Consider the following 21,413-nt stretch of genomic DNA (forward strand, 5'->3'; position numbering starts at 1 on the left):
TTATTTTAAATTATGTGTCTATGTGGGGATCTATGATAAAGTATATGCATTAGAGTCCAGGTACTCAAGGAGGCCAGAGGCATTGGATCCCCTCAAACTGGCTGTGAGCTTCCATGTGGGTGCAGGGTACTGAATCCTGGTTCTCTGGAAGACCAATAAGTGCTCTTAACACTGAGCTATCTTTCCAGCCCAGTTATATTTATTTTTAATTGTTTGCCTGTGAGTATGTATGTGTATGATATATATGTCTGGTGCCCATCAAAGTCAGGAGAGGCATCAGAGCTCCTAAAACTGGAGTTACGGACAGTTGTAAGCTGCCATGTGGGTACCATACCCAGGTCCTTTGTAAGAGCAACAAGTGCTGTTGCCTGCTGAGCCATCTCTCCAGCCCTAGAATATGTTAGTTTTCACTCAGCTTTCAATGGAAACATTTAATGGCCTTGAAATAGACTGAAATAACTAGGAATTGTCTTCATCATCAGAGATTATTCTTGCAGTGATGGTCCATTGTACTATAATTCTTTTGTCTCTATGTCCACGCAGGTTGAGAACACCAGTGTATGCCTACTTTCAGGTAAGCAGGTCTCAGCCCTATGTACCAGCCACTGCTCCTGATTCACAGACCAGGAATCCTACATCAGGAACTGATTCTGACAGTGATAGCTCTGCAGAGAATGAAGAGGTTGTTGTCCAGGCAGAAGAACCTGAAGCTAACATCCCAGGTCTGTATTTTATCCAGAACTAAAATCCACATAGCATAGATAGCTTTCACTGGCTATGGTGACATTAAAAGACTGTGATCTGTCTCATGATTTTCTGTAATTTGTTCCAACAAATAAGTCTCTCTGTAATGGTTCTTCACAGTCCCTTTCACTTTTTATACTGAGATGATCCACCCACTGCCTAACTAATTAAACAATTACTAGAGCCCTTTAATAATGGCTAGACCAAGAGCAGGCTAACACCTCCAAAATGTCTCTTGGTGCCAAAGTTCAGAGGTACATCATTTTTAAAGACAAAAACCACAATTACATCAATGTTAAAGGAGATTGGAGTGAGTAACCTTGTGGCATCTGTCTTTTTCCAGATTTTAGCAGTGTTTTCCAGACATAAGATTACAATTACTGATATATGCTTCCTCTACTTGTTTTAGTTTTATATTCTAGCTTGCACAAACATTTAATTATTTTGGCTAATAACATCTGGACCATGGTCAGGGTCATGGACAGTCCCAAAAGTATTGCCAACCAAAATGGATGTGACCAGAAGGCTGAAAAGTATCTGGGCAGACATAAAGTCAGGACAAGAAGAGATTACCTCAGTAAACCTGAGGAAGTAAATTGTATATTTAAAAGTTTTGTGTGCCTATGTTATTGGTACAAATGTCTATAATGCCATCATTTTGGACGATGTAATGCAAGATTAGCCTGGGCTATATAATGATAAACTCAGCCATCTGAGTTGTGACTTTCGTGTTTTAGTATGTTTTATTTTGTGTAAATGAAATTTTATTTAGCAGTTGGTAAACAGAGACCCCCTAAAGTAGATGTTCTGTTTTCATTTAAAAGCCACTAATACCCAGATCATGTTCTTTCGATACCTTTTCCTTTAAAAAATCTTTTTAGATATTTTTTAAGAATTTATTGTTTATGAGTGTTTTACCTGCACATGTACATGTCTGTGCCCAAGGTGGTCAGAAGAGGGCACTGGATTCTCTGAAACTAGAGTTTTATCAATGGTTGTGAACCACCACGTGACTGCTGGGTACTAATCCCGGTCCTCTATGAGATCACCAAGTACGCTTAACTGCTGGGCCCTATCTCCAGACCCTGTTTTTGGTTTTTTTGGTTTTCAAAGACAGGGTTTCTCTGTGTAACAGCTCTGTCTGTCCTGGAACTCACTTTGTAGTCCAGGTTGGTTTTGAATTCATAGAGATGGACATATATAGTGAAAAAGATGAGAATTAATCAACTATAAAGAAAACTATTGAGGAGTTTTTAGTATAAACAGGATTATCTCTTATTAGATGATAGTAAGGAATTTCTGTTATATTTTAAAGATATATTAATGATAGTGTTTATATAAAAATGTTTTTAGTGGTATTATAAAGGTTTTTCAAGTATTGACACTTTAAGGTTCGTCTGGTTTTCATGTATACACAAAACAATGGAATAGAGCTTAAGAATTCGTGAGTGCTTTTATATTACTTTTTAGATAAATTTTATTTGTATAAATGTATTGCCTGCATATATGAGAATTACATGTATGCCTACTGCCCAAGAGAGAATCAGATTCTCTGGAACTGAGGTTAGGATGGCTGTGAACTGTCATGTGGATGTTGGGAATTAAACCTGGGTCTTCTGCAAAAAGACCCAGTGTTCTAAACCACTGAGCCCTTTCTCTAGCTCTGATTTGGTTTTTAAAACTGAGTGTTGTATATTTTGTCTACTTATAGAATAGCCAAAATAAGTACATAGCAATAATAAATCACTGATGCTGTATGGTAGAAATTACATCCTTTGCAGAAATACTATAGATTCAGGTGGGCAGCTGCAGTGAGACTCTCTGTTAGCTTCTCCTACCTAACTTCTGTCTTTTGTATATTGTCTGTGCTGTTTCTGGATACAACTTAGTAGAACACGGAGTTAACTCAGCAGAGCAAGAAGCTACATCTGTCACAGGAGGTGAAACAGTCCATGAAGAGGTAACAAGAATTTTCGTCTCCCTTCCTCCATTAATTTTCTTTTTTTCCCCCCCCCCCCCCCCCGCCCCAAGACAGGGTTTTTCTGTGTAGTAGTCCTGGCTGTTTCTGGAACTAGCTCTTGTAGACCAGGCTGGCCTTGAACTCACAGAGAACTGCCTGCCTCTACCTCCCAAGTGCTGGAATTAAAGGTGTGTGCCACCATCACCCGGCCTCATTTTCTTTATATAACGTCTTAACCTGAAGTTAGTTTGGCTTTTAACTAAGTGCTACGATTTAAAGCATATGTCATCACATCCAGTTTGAACATCCCTTTAAATGAAACTTAAGATTTTCATTTTAAATGAGATTACAGGTTAAATTAGAAAGCTTTGCAGGCTTTGTGAATGAGAATTTCAGATGTGGTTTCTATTTCAGTTATTCATTGTGTGACTTTCTTTTTTGGGTAGCCCTGGTTGTCCTGGAACACTCTTCTGTAGACCAGGCTGGCCTCAAACTCAAGAGACCTGCCTGTTTCTACCTCCTGAGTGCTGGCATTAAAGGCATGCACCACCAAGCCTTGCACTGGTTGGTTGGTTGGTTGGTTGGTTGGTTTTTGGTTGGTTTTAGGACAGTCTTATTAGGTAGCCCAGACAGTCCTTATTTTAGTATTTGTATGTTTCATTATGTAGGATACATTTTAGTCAACTTCCTGTTATGCACCCTATTGCTTCCTCCCCCCTCCCTTTTTTTCTTAAGTTTTTCTTAAATAAGTCAAGAGTATCATTGGACAGTTAACAAATAGTTGTGATTATACTCGAGATATATTTCTAGCAGAGACTGCTATATCAAAGAAAAGTATATTTTAACTTGATAAATGAAACTTGCATTTGAAAATTTATGCAGCCTATGCCCACAGCAACAGTATGTAAGCATGTTTTCTTTTCTCCTTGAGACCAGGTGTTACTTAGCACTCCTGGTTGGCTCGGGGGTGGTCTTTGAATTTGTAGCAATTTGTAGCAATGCTCTTGTCTCAGCCTCCCAGGTGCAGGGATAACAAATATACTTCCACAGTAGTAATTGGTGTCATCAGGTAACAATTTTTGCCTGTCTGATGAATAAAAAGTTTCTTTAGTCGAATTTAGTAACTATAAATGGTTGCTTATTGATCAGTGTGTGTGTGCTGTTTTTTGTTTGTTTGTTTTTGTTTTTCTGAGACAGTTTCTCTGTAGCTTTGGGCCTGTCCCGGAACTAGCTCTTGTAGACCAGGCTGGCCTTAAACTCAGAGATCCACCTGCCTCTGCCTGCCTGCTGGGATTAAAGGCGCACACCACCACCACCCTCAGGCTTTTGTTAAGATTTTTATGTTCTTTGTTTTCTCATATTTTCCTTTGACTGGAATGAGCTGAATGTTTTATGGCTATAGGAGTTGATGATTAGTTTAATTTTGCATGTATAAGGAACTTCCTTGGGCTGGGCGCACGACTTTAATCCCAGCACTTGGAAGGCAGAGGCAGACGAATCTCTGGTTCACAGAGTATGTTCCAGGACAGGGAAACCCTATTGAAAAGCAAAAAATTAAAAGAAAGAACCTTCTTGACCTGAACAAGGATGACACCAACAAATGCTAATGTAGAAAAGGGAAAGCTATGAATGAGACTTCGAGCCTAGACAAAGAACTAACAGCAACTAAAGAGTGCTGAAAGCAGGAGAAATAGTCTGCTCTGGAGGAATACACCAAGTAGTTGTCCAGTACCTGGATAACCTGGATAGCAATTCAGTTTCAGCCCTGAAAACACACATAAAAGTAACATTATGTGGACTAAACGGGATGTGTTTATAGTGTGTTGTGTGTACATACATACAAATTATGTATATATGCCCACATGCACATGGGTAGCAACAATTAAAGAAGAAAAGGCCATATACCGGGGGGGGGGGGAGGGCAACGACATTAGTACACATAATGTCAGTCCAGGCTGTATAGTAAGACCCTGTTTCCAAAAAGTAAAAAAGAGCCTATCTACTATCTGTTGTTGATTATTGTGATTTCCAGATTGTTTTTACTTCACTTTCTGTAACTTTGGACTAGTAATTGCTTTTCTTTGTTTGGATTGGAAAAGATAGAGAATCAAAGAATTTTGTAAGATCAAAAATAGGAGGCCAGGTAGGTAGCTCTTCTGGTAAAGGCACTTCCTGAGATCCACGCGGTGGACAGAGAAACAACTCCAAAAGTTGTCTTCTTTACCACCCATGAAATAATGGGTGCGTGAACGGAAACAAAAGGTATTCCGGGTGTGGTGATGGTACCTGCTTGTAATTCCAGCACTCAAAAGGCTAAGTGGAGAGAATTTAAATTTGAGGCTAGTATGGTTCAATATTCAGGCCCTTTCTCAACAACAGTAAAAAAAAAAATGAGTATTTCTGGGATGTAACTTAATGGTAGAAGACATGTTTAGCTTCCACCACACCCCCAGGAGTAGATAGTGTATATAGTATATAATGTATATTTCGTTAGGTTGTATTTTATAAAAATGGCACGTATCTAGTAGGTGTTAAACATTCTTTGCAGCTTTTCAGGTAGGTTTATATCATTTTGGTGCAGTTTTATTTGGTAGTTTGCACATGAGACTGTTTTTTTGCAATTTCTGACTTGATTGCATTTCAACTTTCATCTAGAAGTCTCCCCAGAAACCCAACGTTCTATCTTCTGTGGATGATGAAGAAGGGGAAACTTGCACAATATGTTTGGAACAGTGGACCAGTGCTGGGGACCATCGGCTCTCAGCCTTACGCTGTGGGCACCTCTTTGGATATAGATGCATTTCTAAGTGGCTTAAAGGACAAACACGAAAATGTCCTCAGGTAAGGACCATAAACAAGGACTTTGTATTAAGTCAGAATCCCTAGAACCATACTGATTGTGTCTCACTGGACTCTTTAGTGCAACAAGAAAGCCAAGCACAGTGACATCGTTGTTCTTTATGCCCGGACCCTCAGAGCTTTGGACAATAGTGAACAGGAGCGCATGAAAAGGTAGGTGAGGGTGAGTGAGATAGTTTAGTGGGTAAAGGCACTTGTTCCCAAGCCTTAATCAGCAAATTAAATAACCAGGACTTAATGGTGGCTGGAAAGAACTGACTCCTACAAAGTTGTCCTATGACTTCCACACATTTATGTATATAACACACAATAAATAAATGCGAGAAAGGGGAAAAATTTTAAAATCTGCCTAGATGCCAGGTGGTGGTGGTGCAAGCCTTTAATCCCTGTACTCGGTAGGCAGAGGCAGGCGAATCTCTGTGAGTTCCAGGCCAGCCTGGTCTACAAGAGCTCGTTCCAAAGAAGAAAAAGGGAAAAAAAAAAAAAAGAGCTAGTTCCAGGACAGGCCTCAAAGCTACAGAGAAACCCTGTCTCGAAAAACAACAACAACAACCACAAACCCACTGCCTAGAGTTTCTCTGCTTCATTTCATTTCTTTGTTTCTTGGGTTTTGTGTGTATGTGTGTGGTGGTGATTTGTTTTTGTTTTTTCATATAGGGTTTCTCTTTGTAACCGCCCTAGCTGTCCTGGAACTAGCACTGTAGACCAGGCTGGCCTCAAACTTACAGAGATCCATCTGCCTCAGCCTCCCGATGGCTGGGATTAAAGGCATGAGCCACCACTGCCAGGCGTGTGTGCGTGCTTGTGTATATGTTTTCAAGACGGTTTTGCTGTAAAACCCTTGTTATCCTGGAACTCACTCTGTGGAGTGGGCTGGCTTCAGACTCACAGATCTGCCTTCTGAGTGCTAAAATTAAAGGTGTGCACCACCACTGCCCCAGCTAGATTTCTCCAGTTCTTTGTAGTGCCCATTTGGACGCCTTTGTTACCTGTACAAGCCTTCCTTTGACTGCTCCCAGAACTAGGAAGATGTGCACATTCAATGTGAGGTCCTTTTCTTATCCAGAGGCACTCTTTGCTTCTTTTTAAAGCATATTTGATAAAGAAATTATCTAATTTCCTTACTACTCTGACGGTTTTCTTATCTCTTAATTTGGGATTTCTGAAGATCTATAATCTCAGGTGCTGGTACTTACATAATCACATTCTACATGATTTGTTGTCTATATAGCATTAAAATGTGAGGTTGGAAGCCAGAGATCGTGGCACCTTTAATTCCAGCACTCGGGAGGCAGAGGCAGGCAGATCTCTGAGTTTGAGGCCAGCCCTGATCTATATAGAGACGAGGCTAGTCATGGCTACATAGAGATACCCTGTCTCCAAAAGTAAAGTGCAGTGTGAAGCTGAAGTTGGGAAGTATAGCTTAGTGGTAAAGCACTTGCTTAACATTGCAAGGTCCTGGGTTTCATTTTAGTACTGGGGGATTGAGAACTTTTTTGAATAAAGATCTGGTGTGGCATGGTTGTCCACACCTGTAATTTCAACACTTTGGAGGCTCGTGCAAAATTTGTGGGGAATTAAAAACAAGCCTGAGCAAATAGTAAGTCCCAGGCCATAGCAAGACTCATCTTTTTATTTGTTTTGGGGTTGTTGGTTTTATTTGTTTGTATGTTTGCTTTCCTGGAGACAGGCTTTTACTGTGTACCTCTGGCTGTCCTAGAACTCACTACGTAGATCAGGTGGCCTCAGACTCAGATCTATCTGCCTGCTTCTGCCTCCCAAGTGCTAGGATAAAAGGCATGTCACCGTGCCCAGCTAAGACCCATGTTCTCACATAGTTAATGTTTTTTTTCAAATGGTGACATGTTCATGGGAGATAGAAGCAGGAGGATCAAGGCCAAGACTGGGTACATAGCTCAGTGGTAGAGCTCTTGACTGGCATCCATAAACCCCTGGGATTTATGGGGGGAAAATGCCTAGCAAGTTCCAAACTGCCTTGCTACAAAGGCCCTGTCTCTTGAAAGAAAAAGGAGACTAAAGTTTAAAATACCCACCATTGAGAAAATTGTAGACATGTATTAATTCACATTTTACTGATAATGTTTGAATGTAAAATATCTAAATACTTAGGGCTGGTGATGCCATTTGGGATGTTGTAAAACCTTTAAGAGGCCAAGATTAGCTGGAGGAAATGGTTCACTGGGCAGGGATATAGTTCAGGGTTAGCCTATGATAGACTAAATGTACAAATCCCTGATTTTGATCCATAGTGCCACCAGAAAGTGAAGACAGAATATCCACATGACTATCGATGGATCCTGAGACTTGAAAACAATTTACTCTAGCCTCTTTAGGAAGAATTAAAAATTTTCAAAATGCAGCCAGGCATGTTAGTGCATGCCTTTAATCCCAGTATTCAGGAGGCAGAGGCAGGTGGATCTCTGATTTTGAGGCCAGCCTGGTCTACAGAGTGAGTTTCAGGACAGCCAGGGCTGCACAGAGAAACCCTGTCTCAAAACCCTCCATCCCCAAAACAAGAAAGGAAAAGGATAGAAAAAACAAAGCAGTCATGGGGCCTGGAGAGATGGCTCAATGGTTAAGAACACTGGTGGTTCTTCCAGAGGACGTGGGTCAATTCCTAGCACCCACATGACAGCTAACAACTGTTTGTAACTCCTGTTCTGGGGGATCTTAGGGAAAAACAAAAGAAAAAATTGAAAATGCCAGCAGAAAAAAAATTAGTCATCTTTGTACTCATCTTTACCAAATCTTAACTTTTTACCAAATTTGTTTTGGAGCCTTCCTGAAAAGAAGTCAGTTCTAAGCAAACAAGCACTGTGCTTTTCTGAAGATAAAGAGAGGTAGATTGCCTCATGGTAGACAGCATGAGTTCTGTGTGAGACCTACCTAGGCAACCTGTCCAAAGTGCTGTTTAAGAACTGTGGAGGCATTTGTTGTTGGTGGTGATGGTCTCTAAGTTGGCCAGGCTGGCCTTGAGCTCTGTAGACCAAACAAGCCTAGAATTTGTGAGCTTAGTGTTTCAGCTCCTGAATAGTAATGACAGGCTTATGCCACCAGGCTCAGCCTGTGTGAGTTTTTGTTTCTCTGAAGCTACATCAGTCTTGTGGTTGTACTTATTTCTGCTACTTTAAGATCAAAGTGTAGCTCTGATCTTTGAAAATTTTGTCAAATTGGCTCTTAACTCTGAAGTCTGCTCTCATGAATTACCAAGTGCTGTAGTGTAATTTATTAAATACTGTCTTCTTTTTGCACAAACTTCATTGCTACCTATGTCTTAAATCAAGGATGTTGTACATCACCTGTTTTGGTTTTTTTTTTTTTTTGTCGTTTTGAGACAAGGTGTCATATAGTCCGAGAGCAATGGCCTTGTTCTTAGTAGACAATAACTTCCCACCCCCACATCTTTTTTTTTTTTTTTTTTTTTTGGTTTTTCGAGACGGTTTCTCTGCAGCTTTTTTAGAGCTGGCCTGGAACTAGCTCTTGTAGACCAGGCTGGCCTCGAACTCACAGAGATCCGCCTGCCTCTGCCTCCCGAGTGCTGGGATTAAAGGCGTGCGCCACCACCGCCCGGCTCACCCCCACATCTTTTAAAGATTATTTTTTTATTGTGCACGGCATGGGTGTTTGGTCAGCACAAATATATGTGCACCATATATTTCCTTGGTGTTCTCAAAAGACAGAAAAGGGCCTCAGATTCCCTGGAACTAGAGTGCCAGGAAAGTGTGAACTATCATGTGGGTCCTGGGAACTAAACGCTGTCCTGTCTATGCAAGAGTAGTAAGTGCTGCCAGGTGGTGGTGGAGCACGCCTTTAGTCCCAGCACTTGGGAGGCAGAGGCAAGTGAAACTCTGTGAGTTTGAGGCCAGCCTGGTGTACAGAGTGAGTTCCAGCAAACTCTGTCTAGAAAAAGAAAGAGTAATAAATGCTCTTAACTGCTGAGCCATCTTTCCAGCCCACTGATAAGAGTGTTTTTTTAAAAATTTATTTATTATGTATAATGTGTTCTAGGCACCAGATCTCATTATAGATTGGTGTGAGTCACCATGTGGTTGCTGGGAATTGAACTCAGGACCTCTGGGAGCAGCAGTCAGTGCTCTTAACCTCTGAGCCATCTTTCCAGCCCACTGATAGAGTGTTTTGGTTGTCTTTGTTTTGAATTAGAGTCTCACTCTGTTAACTTCTGAGCCATGTCATTCTAGTCTTTGTATCTTTTTCTCTTTGCTATATCAGTGACATGGAATTTTGTTCTTGTTTTTGTGTTTCATATTTTGAAATTATGTTTAACTACATGCAAATTTGTGATTGTATATTGTTATTTTTTATGTCTATTCATGCATTTTGCCTTTATTCTAATTGGCTTTTTGTTAGAATTTGCTTAATGTAAACTTCTTTATTTTTCTAATCTTTAGCCTTTTCAGTTCTGTTCATTGTCACTTAATTCACATGCTTTGTAACAAGCAGCAGCAGTTTATTTTCTTTGCACCAATAGATAATCTTTTTCACATTTAGGTTCAGTCTTTTATAATTTACTTTAGCTCAAGCGGTGAGTTGGTTCTTTCCCTCATTTTCTTAGGCTATTTTTAGTCTCCATTCAGTAGTGTAAGTCAAATTTCTGGCTTCTGTTGCTTCCTTTAACTCCAAACCCCATTGGGCTGACTATTTAGTCCCACATGCTACTAGAGAGATCATTTTTTACTTTATTATACTTACATGGCATACTACAGTAAAGCGTTTATTACAATGTGAATTTAACTATGTCTATTATGGGATCTGCTTGGATCCAACACAACTCAAAATACCAAATCAATGCAGAAAACAAAAATTTATTGAAATCCAGCCACTACTTACTGATTAGGGCCCAGAATGCAGAACTGAACTGTGCCCCCAGGCCAGACTGTTTCAAAGCTATTAAGCATGAAAACTATGAGCATCTGTGCCAAGTTACAATTACATTTTCACCAGTCAGGATTCAGGGATCAGGGACTTTCCTAGGAACATATCTCTGGTACACTTATCTTCTTCTCATTGGTTGGTTTACTCAAGTATGGCCAGATGATTTGCCCACCATTCTGGTCTCAACTTGCCAACCAGGATGTTAGTGATGTCCAGTTACCCAGGGAGATCTGGGGAGGTCATGAGAACTTATACTTTACTTGCCCCTTATTCAAAACGGAAGTTCTATCCAGAATGGCTTCAATTTGGTTCCTTCTTATCCTAGAAAGTCTTTTTCCTAATACTCAGCTGCCCCTGGCTTTTCCCTTCCAGTGATTTACTGAATGAACAAATGCTCAGGAAGCAGGCAGAATTAGAATCTGCACAGTGCCGGCTCCAACTTCAGGTCCTCATTGATAAATGCACCAAACTCAATAGCCGTGTCCAGGTGAGTTTGTCCTTTCTAATTAAAAAAAAAAAAATTAGAATCAGAATTAAAGAGACAGGCAATTTAAGAGGAATCTTAATATTACTTAGGTTTATCTCAATGATGGGACATTTGCCCCAAGCCCAAAATTGTGAATTCTATGAGGACTTCAGACAGAGCAACCACTAAGAACTATTGATATTTGGTAACTCTCTGCATTCTTTATTTCAGTTACTTGGTGAAATTGAAATGCAGTTCTTTGAGATTCATGGTAACATGTTTATGATTGGCAAGAAATCTTTTATCCAATCAAGAATTTATTCTTGGAACCTGGAGAGATGACTGAGTTGTTAAGAACGCTGGCTAGAGAGAACCTAGGTTAAATTCATAGCACACACGTGGCTGCTCACAAGTGTGTGTAACTCCAGTTCCAGGGTACCTGACTCTCTCATACACACATACATGCAGACTAAACATCAATGCGTATAAGTAAAAATTAAAAAAAGAAAAACTTTTTTGAGAGGGAAATAAAAGCTTTTATTTACAAAGTCTTTTTCCTTGTAGGACTTAGAAGCCTTTGTTATGCAGCATCAGAATCAAATACAGCAACGCAAGGGCTCCCAAGCACTTTGCAAGAAATGCTTGCCCTCCCACCAGAACCAGCATAAATACAGCTTCCAAAAGACCTTTGCAGTATCTCAGACAGGAAACTGCCGAATTATGGCATATTGTGATGTTTTGAGCTGCCTAGTGGTATCACAACCTTCTCCTCAGACTTCTTTCCTGCCAGGTAAAGAATTCAGAAACTCATCTTTTGTATTCATTAGTAGATACTACTTGCTTCTCTTCCCTTTCTGAAGAATCTTGGGCTCAGTGGTGGTTAAACACTGATGACAGGCTATCAACTCACTTTTCTCTGTCAGTTCCCTATTAACTGAATGCAGGTGCTTTGGGTGCCTCAAAGATAATCTTTCACAATGGCACACGCCTGTACCTCCCAGTACCTGAGAGGCTGGCGCAGACAGATCTCTGAGTGCCAGGCCAGGCCAGCCTGTTCTACACAGCAAGTTCCAGGAAAGTCAGGACTACATAAAGACCCTGTCTTGAAACAAACAAAAAAACATGTCTTTCATAGCTGGGTCTACTCACACACACACACCCCAGTTGTCTTAGAATTCAGGGGCTTGAGGCAGAAGTTTGAGGCCACTGTGGTCTACGTAGTGAGATCCTGCTTCAGACAAACAGAAAATGTCTCTTTTAGCTACAAATAGTACAAGTAGTATAGCTATTTTCCTTTAAAAAAATTCTTTCATGCCGGGCGGTGGTGGCGCACGCCTTTAATCCTAGCACTCGGGAGGCAGAGGCAGGCGGATCTCTATGAGTTCGAGACCAGCCTGCTCTACAAGAGCTAGTTCCAGGACAGGCTCCAAAACCACAGAGAAACCCTGTCTCGAAAAATAAAAAAAAAAAAAAAAAAATTCTTTCATGGCTGTTGTTTTTATTTTGCAAATTTGTCAAGAATGTAGAAATAGGAGTTGGAGAGGTAGGTCAATGGTTAAGAGCACTGGCTGCTCTTCCAGAGGACCTAGTTTAATTCCTAGCACCCACATGGCAGCTCACAACTGCCTGTAGCTTCAGCTCCCTGGGAGCTGACAGCTTTATACCAATGAACATTAAAAAAAAAAAAAAAGTTTAAAAAAAAAAAAGGTAGAAATAACCAGTAGTCATATCAATGTGAGGAAGAAGGTACATGGTCACCAGCATCATCCAAAGAAAATATTCCCTGTGTATGTTGTTTACTGTACCGATTCATTTGAATGTTCAGCAAATTCAAATTTAAACAAAATTTAGTATTTTGAATTGCAAATAAGAGAATTTGAGGACTGTAATAGTCATTTTATTAATATATATTAGTGGGGAGCTGAAGAGATAACTCAGTGGTTAAGAACACTTGCTGCTCTTTCAGGCAGGAAAGTCGTACTCTTTTGGAGTTCCATAATTCAAAGCTTAGCACCCATGTTAGGTGTCTCACAACCACCTATTACTTCAGTTCCAAGCCTGATGGTAGTGGCACATGCCTTTCATTCCAGTACTTGGGAAGCAGAGACAGGTAGATATTCGTGAGTTTGAAGCCACAACTACAAAGTGAGCTCAAGGCTCCAAAGCTACACAAAAAAACCTGTCTCCAGAACAAAAAAAAAATTAAAAAAAAAGATCCAGGGAATTTATTGCCCTCTTCTGACTTCCATGGGCGCCCACGTTTGTGTGCATATACCCACACAGCACACAGAGACAAACACACATTAAAAAGCTGGGACAGGACTGGTGGGACTGGAGAGACAGTTAAGAGTAGTAAAGTTCATTAACTCTTCTTCCAGAGTTGAATTTCCAGCCACCATTGTGGCAACTCAACCATCATAACTTGTAACTCCAGTTCCAGGGATCTGGCACCCTTTTTTTGGCCTCCAAGGGCAGCAGGCATGTACATGGTACACTTCACACGTGCAGGCAAAGCATAAATATAAAATAAATATTAGAAATAAAACTTGACAGGGCTGGAGAGGTGATTGGCTAAGCGCACTGGCTGCTCAGTTTAGATCCCAGCACCCACATGGTGGCTTACAACTATACCTAACCCCAGTGCAAGGGGATCTGATGCTCTCTTCTGACCTCTGTGGGCACCAGATATGCATATGGTACACATGGATACATGCAGGCAAGGCACCCATACTCATAAAGTAAAATAAGTCTTAAGAAAAAAAAAACTGGGCTGGAGAGATGGCTCAGCGGTTAAGAGCATTGCCTGCTCTTCCAAAGGTCCTGAGTTCAATTCCCAGCAACCACATGGTGGCTCACAACCATCTGTAATGAGGTCTGGTGCCCTCTTCTGGCCTTCAGGCATACACAGAAACAGAATATTGTATACAGAATAAATAAATATTTAAAAAAAAAAAAAAAGAAAGAAAAAAAAAACTTGTCATCTGCCAGTTTGGTGGTGGCGCACGCCTTTAATCCCAGCACTCGGGAGGGAGATGCAGGCGGATCTCTGTGAGTTCGAGACCAGCCTGGTCTACAAGAGCTAGCTCCAGGATAGGCTCCAAAGCTACAGAGAAACCCTGTCTCGAAAAACCAAACAAAACAAAAATAAAAACTTGTCATCTTAGTTTCTATGGTCTTTTTGCCTTTGTTCTTTATTGCTCATATATATCTTACATCTCCCATAGGTAAAATATGCTTGATATTTGTCTAAACAACTGTATTTTGGCTACTTGAGACTGGGTCTTGTTATTTAGACCAGGCTGACCTCAAATTTCCAGTAATGTTTCTCCCCCCTCCCTCCCAGAGACAAGGGTTTTCCCTAGCTGTCCTGGAACTCTGTAGACCAGGCTGACCTCGAACTCAAAGATCCACCTGTCTCTGCTTCCCAAGTGCCAGGGTACACAGAGAAACTCTGTCTCAAAAGGAGAGGGGTATAAATCTAGGGAATATTTATTTTCATTGCTTGACTAGCTGTTTTCTAGGGACTTGGATTCCAAGAAAGGTAAGAAAAGGTTACTTTAAAAGATAGATTTTGCCTTAATTTACTTTTATATGCCTTTTTTCAATTCTCTTCTTGGTAGGCTTTGGTGTTAAGATGTTGAGTACTGCCAACATGAAAAGCAGTCAGTACATTCCTATGCATAGCAAGCAGATACGTGGATTAGCTTTCAGCAGTCGATCCAAAGGCCTTCTACTGTCTGCTTCCTTTGACAACACTATTAAACTGACAAGGTGAGTGAGTCGTGAGGAAGATTGGCCGGGGCCGCTGTGCATCAAATTAGTCTTGGTTCTCTCACCTGTCTGAGGCATTGTCTCCTTTTAAAAGTATGTACGCAGCAGGTGCCCAAGAGACAGGCAGGCAGATCTCTGAGTTTTAGGCATAATGAGTTCCGGGATAGCCGGAACTATATAGACAACTATATAGAGAAACAGTCTCAAAATAAACAAATGAATAGCCAGGCAGTGGTGTTACACGTCTTTAATCCTAGCACTCGGGACAGGAACAGAGGCAGGCGGATCTGTTAGTTTGAGGCCAGCTTGGTCAACAGAACAAAGCTACACAGAGAAACCCTCTTTTGAAAAAAATAAAATAAAAGTCTATAAACCCTGTGTGGTGATTGACCCCTGTAATCCTAGCACTTGGGATCCTGAGAGGCATTATGGTTGCCATGTGGTTGAGGCCAGCCTGGGCTACATAGAGAATTCCAGGACATCTTGAACTACAGAGTTAGAACCTGTCTAAAACAGAAAAGTGAGCATCAAGTGGGGTGTGATAGGAGAAGCCTCTTATCCAGCATCTGAAATGTGGAGACAGGAGGATTGGGACTCAGGGTCAGCCTAAGATGAGGAGTGCGGTAGAAAAAAATAAAAGTGACATAGTAGTCACTAAGTTAATGTATAACGACCTGAGTTAGTTTTTGTTGGCTTTTGTAGTGTTCCAGATTTGGGTCTGGAATATTCTACACAAACATTCTGTCATGGCACTATGTCCATCATTTTTATTTTTTACTGTAATTGACCTAAGCTAGCCTTGACCTTGGAATTTGTCCTTCCTCACCTTTTGGGGGTGGGGGTCGAGACAGGATTTCTCTGTATAATAGCCCTAACTATTCTGGAACTCACGCTATAGACTAGGCTGGTCTTAAACTCAAAGAGATCTGCCTGCCTCTGCCTCTGGAGTGCTGGGATTAAAGGTGTGTGCCACCACCACCTGGAATTCTCAACCTTTTGAACAGCTGATGTTTCAGGTCTGCACCAAAGATTGGGTTGTTCTAATTCTTTAAAATTTTATTTAGGAAAAATACTTAACTCACTTTTATTCATGTGCATGTGGGTGTTTTGCCCTGATGGATGACTGTGCACCACCAGAATGCAGTGCCTTCACGGGCCAGAATAAGGTACCAGAAATGCAGTGCCTTCACAGGCCAGAATAGGGTACCAGGTCCTCTGGAAGAACAGCAAATGTTCTTAACTGCTGAGCCAACTCTCCAGCCTCCATATAAAATCTTGTAAAAATGGATGAGGGTATGCTAGAGAGATGACTTGGTAGTTACAAACACAGACTGCTTTTCTAGAGGTCCCAGGTTCAGTTCCCAGCACCCACATGGCAGCTTACAATTGTTTTAACTCCAGTTCTAGATCTGAAACTACTTCTGTGCCCCCCCCCCCAGGGTACACAGACTTACATGTTGGCAAAACCCCCATATGTATTAAAAAATAATTTCATAATTAAAAATAAATAAGAGGGGCAGACATGATGGCATACGTCTTTACTCAGCAAGTTCTAGACCTGCCAGGGCTGCATAGTAAGACCCTATCTCAAAGCAACAGTAAGGGCAGGGACAGACTGAAGATACAGCACAGTGATAGAATGCTTGCCTACCATGCATTAATCCCGAGGTTCATTGTCTGCCGCCCCAGAAAGCATGTGTGTTGGGTGCTCTTACACAGTGTCGTTAATGACTACTCCTGGGCCGCTGTATTATATTTGGTTTTCCTTATATTATCTACTTTCTTGTATTGCTTACTGATTATCTGTGTGACAGTTAACTATAGAGAAAATTCAGTAGAGAAGGGAATGTATCATTTGTGTATTCCTTCAGTTTACCCTTTCATTTCATTGTAACTCAAGAATTAAGTTTGCAGACCAGAAAGCACTAGTGTTTTGGAATTGAGAAGTATGCAGTTCCCAGAGGAAATAATGAAATCCAGATGGTTTAGGGTACAGATAAGTTCTCAATAAATATTCCTTTGTTAAATGTCTTATTATTAAACATCACCATTGTATACATGGTTTTCTTAATGTATAGTGGTAAAATCTCTTCACTCCACAGCCTAGAAACAAACACTGTTGTGCAGACTTATAATACTGGACGTCCTGTTTGGAGCTGTTGCTGGTGTCTTGATGAAAACAATTACATCTATGCTGGACTGGCCAATGGTTCAATTCTGATATATGACCTACGGAATACAAATGCCTATATACAGGAGTTAGTTCCTCAAAAAGCCAGGTAGGAAAAACTTGTTTTTATTTAGATTACAGCATTCTTTTAGATTGTTACTGTATTAGTTCATTCCTCTGCGTGTCTCAACAGTTGACCACCAATCTAAGCTCTGGTGCTTTCACCACTTCAGAATCAATAGAATTTGAGGTAGGGTGTGGTGGTGTACACCTTTAATCCCAGCGCTTGGGAGGCAGGAAGATCTCTGAGATGAAGACCAGTCTGATTTACAGAGTGAATTTTAGACAGTCAGAGCTACACAGAGAAACCCTGTCTTGAAATACCAAAGTAAAGTATTTGTTTTGGTAACTTGTGCATTAAAATCATAGGAACACAGCCTGCAGGTTGGTATTTCTGAAAGGATTTTTAGCATATAATATTGTTCATAAACTTACAGTGGAAATTGAGAAAATTAACCAAAGTCAGGCATGGGGGGCAGGGCACATCTTTAATCCCACCTAGCATCAGGAGGCAGAAACAGGTCAGTTTCTGAGTTGGAGGCTAGCATGTTCCAGAGAAAGTTCCAGGATAGTCAGGGATATACAAGGAAACCCTTTCTCTTAAAAAGAAAAAAAGTCTAACCAGTGCTGGCAGCTTATATTTACCATTCCAGAGCTTAGCGGGTTGAGGCAGAAGAGTTATTACGAGTTTATGGTTAGAAGTCTAGAAAAATCATCTTTTCTGAATTAAGTCTTTTTGTTACAGTACGCTTTTTTTTCCTTTTTAAGTATATCATGTGTTCTGTTGAAAGTAGATACAGAATGTTATGTGTATTTCCTTTTTCTTTCTCTTATAAAGATAGCTAATTATTTTTAAAGGGTGCAAGAAGCTGGGTGGTGGTGGCATCCTCCTTTAATCCCAGCACTCAGGATGCAGAGGCAGGCAATTCTCTCTGAGTTCCAGGCCAGCCTGGTATACAAGAGCTCGTTCCACAACAGGCTCCAAAACTACAGAGAAAGCCTGTCTCAAAAAAACAAAAATAAAATAAAATAAAAGGGTGCAGGAAGATAGTTGCCCTTCTGTTTGATTTCTATTGAGACCAAAATGTGGCCCAGGTCTCCTGGTCATGAGGTCTGGAGCAAAGTATTGGATTTGGAGTGTGTGTCATAGTTTTCTTTTTTGCCTTCAGATGTCCTTTGGTGTCCCTGTCATACTTACCCAGAGCTGCTGTGGCTGCATTTCCTTATGGTGGGGTGCTGGCTGGAACTTTGGAGAATGCCTCCTTCTGGGAGTTAAAAACAGACTTTTCTCATAAGCCTCATGTGCTTTCCTTGGAGCCAGGGGGCTTTGTGGACTTTCAGACAGAGAGCAACACCCGACACTGTCTCGTGACTTATAGGCCTGGTGAGTTCTGAAGTTCTCAGGGACCTGCTGTTTTGGTGGGAGCGGGCCGGGGATTTGTACAGTAAAGAAGACATTCCCTTTGAGTGGTTTTGGTAACATCTCTAAGGCTGACAGGCTTGTTGTATTACAGCTCTTGGTGCTACAGTAAAGATGATGGCTCCCATTTCCTCCATAGAGTCTGCTTCCCTGACGTGTATTTGAAACTTTCCGCCATGTGCTTCTGGAGTCCACTGTGCTCCCCGCAGACCACTTTCCTTTGCCCTCATGTCAGGCCCAGGCGGAAACAGCCTAATACCCAGTCAGATTTTTAGTTCCATATTTGGGTCCAGTGAAGTTAAGACTGACAGCCATGGTTTTATGGGAGTATCTAGGCATCTGAACTCCACTGCCTCACCTTTTAAAAAAAAAAAAAAACTGTATTCCTGATGAACCACGCTGATGGTCATTTTGGTAAGGTTTGCCTTTGTAACTTGGACTTGAGGTCTCAAGAGAATGGCTCTGGCTATGAATTCTAGCCCTGCTCTAATGGGATTCTGGATATTTAGTAGTTGTTGGTTATGGTGTGCCTTTCACAAGACATATCTTTGTCTTGACAAGCATGTAGTATCTTAAATTCTGGCCTGTAACTGGGTGTCTCTCACAGGAAATTTTATACTGGCAGACACCTTTGTTGTGGCTCTTACCTAGATAGCTGTTGTCTGGGAGAGCCCCAACCAGATCAGAAGAGACAGGTTCAGGTGAGACACAAAGGCAGCACAGCAAAACTCATTAAATAACAAAAGGAAGTTTACTACTTAAAGCTCCAAGGAAAAGAGCCATGCTTTTAGGGCTCTTGCGAACAGGCGGAGCCATCTGGGGTACATATGTTCAGTCAGTGGGTACAGAGGAAGAAAAGAGCTTGTAGGACTGCCTTTATTAAGGCTTATGGACATTGTTCCTTAAAAATTATTGGGGGGGGGGCAGAATTTAAAAAAAACTTGAATAGGGAAGCTTATTCTATGACTGATGTCAACCATTGTGCTTCATTTGTGATCAACAGTTTTGGAATGTGTTGAGTTTTAGTGAGAATATATAGCAACCAACCACTCGGGATTTTTTTTTTTTTTTTTACTTTTTTTTTTTTAATCTTACTTTTGAGACAGTTTTGCTGTGTGCTCCTGGCTCTCTGGCACTGGCCAACTTCAAACTCAGCTTCTAAAGTGCTAGAATTAATGACTTGTTAGTTCACCATGCCTAACTAATGGAGAAGCCTCTGTGTGCACAGATTTTAAGTCAGACCTAAAAATGGGTTCCAAGGTAGATATGTCAAGTTTATCATGTTGTCCATCAGATCGCCTGGTTGTGAGTTGATCTCATCACTGCACGTTTGCTTTGTCTGGGGCATTGTTTCAGTTGCCACTCCTGACCTTTTGGCTTTTACCAAATCATGCTGTGACTGCCATAGAAAGCTGGGGGGTTGGGGCTGGGAAGATGTCCCAGCAGTTAAACACTGGCTTCTCTTCTGGAGGACCTGAATTCAATTCCCAGGACCTACGTGGTGACAATTGTAGTTACAATTGTCTGTAACTACAGTCCTAGGGAGCCCAACACCCTCACATGGACATACGTGCAGACAAAACACCAGTGAAAAAAAGAAAGCTTGAAGGCAGGGGTCCCACTCTGTTCCCAGCTTTTGTCTGTCATTCAGAAGTACTTTAGATGTAACTCGACTTGCTATAGCTAATGGAGTCCTCAGTGGAAGAAGGAAAAATGCCATTAGAATACCTGGAGGTCTCAGAAGATACAGTGATTATTCAAGACCAGTACATTTCTAGAGTTGTTTCTTGAGTAGGAAAAACCTTTTGAAGATAACTTCCTTTTTCCTAGCCAGGCTTCTGAGGTTCATTGGTGCTGTGTTGTTGTATTTGCTTTATAGGTCTCATGGGTTTAATGTATTTATCTTTTTTTACACAGCTAGGTTGTGTTTGAGGTTCAAGTACCTAGTTAATTTCTTTTGTATCATCTCCATGAGGTAACACCTATTTCTCTATCTCATAGATAAAAGCCATAACACCATACGAACTGTGCTATTGGAGATGTCTTACAAACTAGATGATGCTGGAGAACCAGTCTGTTCCTGCCTTCCTGTGCAAACATTCCTTGGGGGCCCCACTTGCAAACTATTGACCAAAAATGCCATCTTCCAAAGCCCAGAGAATGATGGTAATATCCTAGTATGTACTGGGGATGAAGCATCAAAGTCTGTCCTGGTGAGCCTATTTTTATTTTATATTTAAAAATAATTTGGGGTTTGAGGGCCTAGACCTAGCCTAGTGGTAAGGCACTCTCTTGGCATATCTGAGGGAGTCAGTTTCAAGCACCGCTACACCAGTCTAAAGGTAATGAGGCAGAGAGCAATACCAGAAGACACCTGTGGTTTCCAAATGCACGTGTGGGGGCACATATAAATATATACATATATACACTCAAAACTGTTGCTGGTATGTAATGATTACACCAGGTATTAAACAATGTGAAGTAATAGCACAAGTAAAGGGAAGAAAACAGGATTGCTAAAACGTTGAAGTTTACTTCTGAAGTTTAATAGGAAGTTGACTTATTTAGTGACACGTCAAGTGTGAATTTCAGGCCAGCCAGAGCTGCACAGACCCTGTCTCAAGAGAAAGGGAGAGTCTGATGGTAGTTAATTATTGTTATTTCAATATATTTTTTTGAGCCAGTGTATACTCACTATGTAGATCTTGCTGGCCTCAAACTTGTCTCTACCTTCAGAATGCTGGAGTTCAAGGCATGTCTGGCATACTGCAAGTTTTAAAAACTTCAGTGTATGATGTTAGGGGTGGTGAGTATGTGCTACAGTGCACACGTGCAGGTCAGAAAACAGCTTGGTAGACTTGGTTTTCCTTCCACCTTTACCTGGGTTCTAGACATCTAACTCATTAGGCTTGCATGGCAAGTGTCTTTTCTTACTGAGCCACCTCACCGGCACTATTTAGATACTTTACAAGTTTCTTGTAATAAATGTTCTAGAAAAGAAAACACTTGCTAGAGTGTATGTTCCATGGCTGGAGAAATTGCTCAGCAG

General features: G+C 41.0%; 1 protein-coding gene across 2 annotated transcripts in view; it reads left to right on the forward strand.

The window, feature by feature from the left end:
- Rfwd3 (ring finger and WD repeat domain 3) overlaps positions 1-21,413 on the forward strand; it is a 31,252-nt gene that overhangs the window by 7,587 nt on the left and 2,252 nt on the right. Inside the window, exons 3-12 of one of the 2 annotated variants that reach the window (XM_038313115.1) lie at positions 544-722; positions 2,634-2,704; positions 5,360-5,545; positions 5,625-5,716; positions 10,850-10,964; positions 11,508-11,733; positions 14,564-14,714; positions 16,817-16,993; positions 18,114-18,328; positions 20,366-20,577. In XM_038313115.1, coding sequence (XP_038169043.1) covers positions 544-722; positions 2,634-2,704; positions 5,360-5,545; positions 5,625-5,716; positions 10,850-10,964; positions 11,508-11,733; positions 14,564-14,714; positions 16,817-16,993; positions 18,114-18,328; positions 20,366-20,577 — 1,624 coding nt within the window. The remainder of the gene's footprint in view (positions 1-543; positions 723-2,633; positions 2,705-5,359; positions 5,546-5,624; positions 5,717-10,849; positions 10,965-11,507; positions 11,734-14,563; positions 14,715-16,816; positions 16,994-18,113; positions 18,329-20,365; positions 20,578-21,413) is intronic. The other variant, XM_038313116.1, reaches the window with a different exon arrangement.

This window comes from Arvicola amphibius, chromosome 15, assembly GCF_903992535.2.
Source record: "Arvicola amphibius chromosome 15, mArvAmp1.2, whole genome shotgun sequence".
NCBI lineage: Eukaryota > Metazoa > Chordata > Mammalia > Rodentia > Cricetidae > Arvicola > Arvicola amphibius.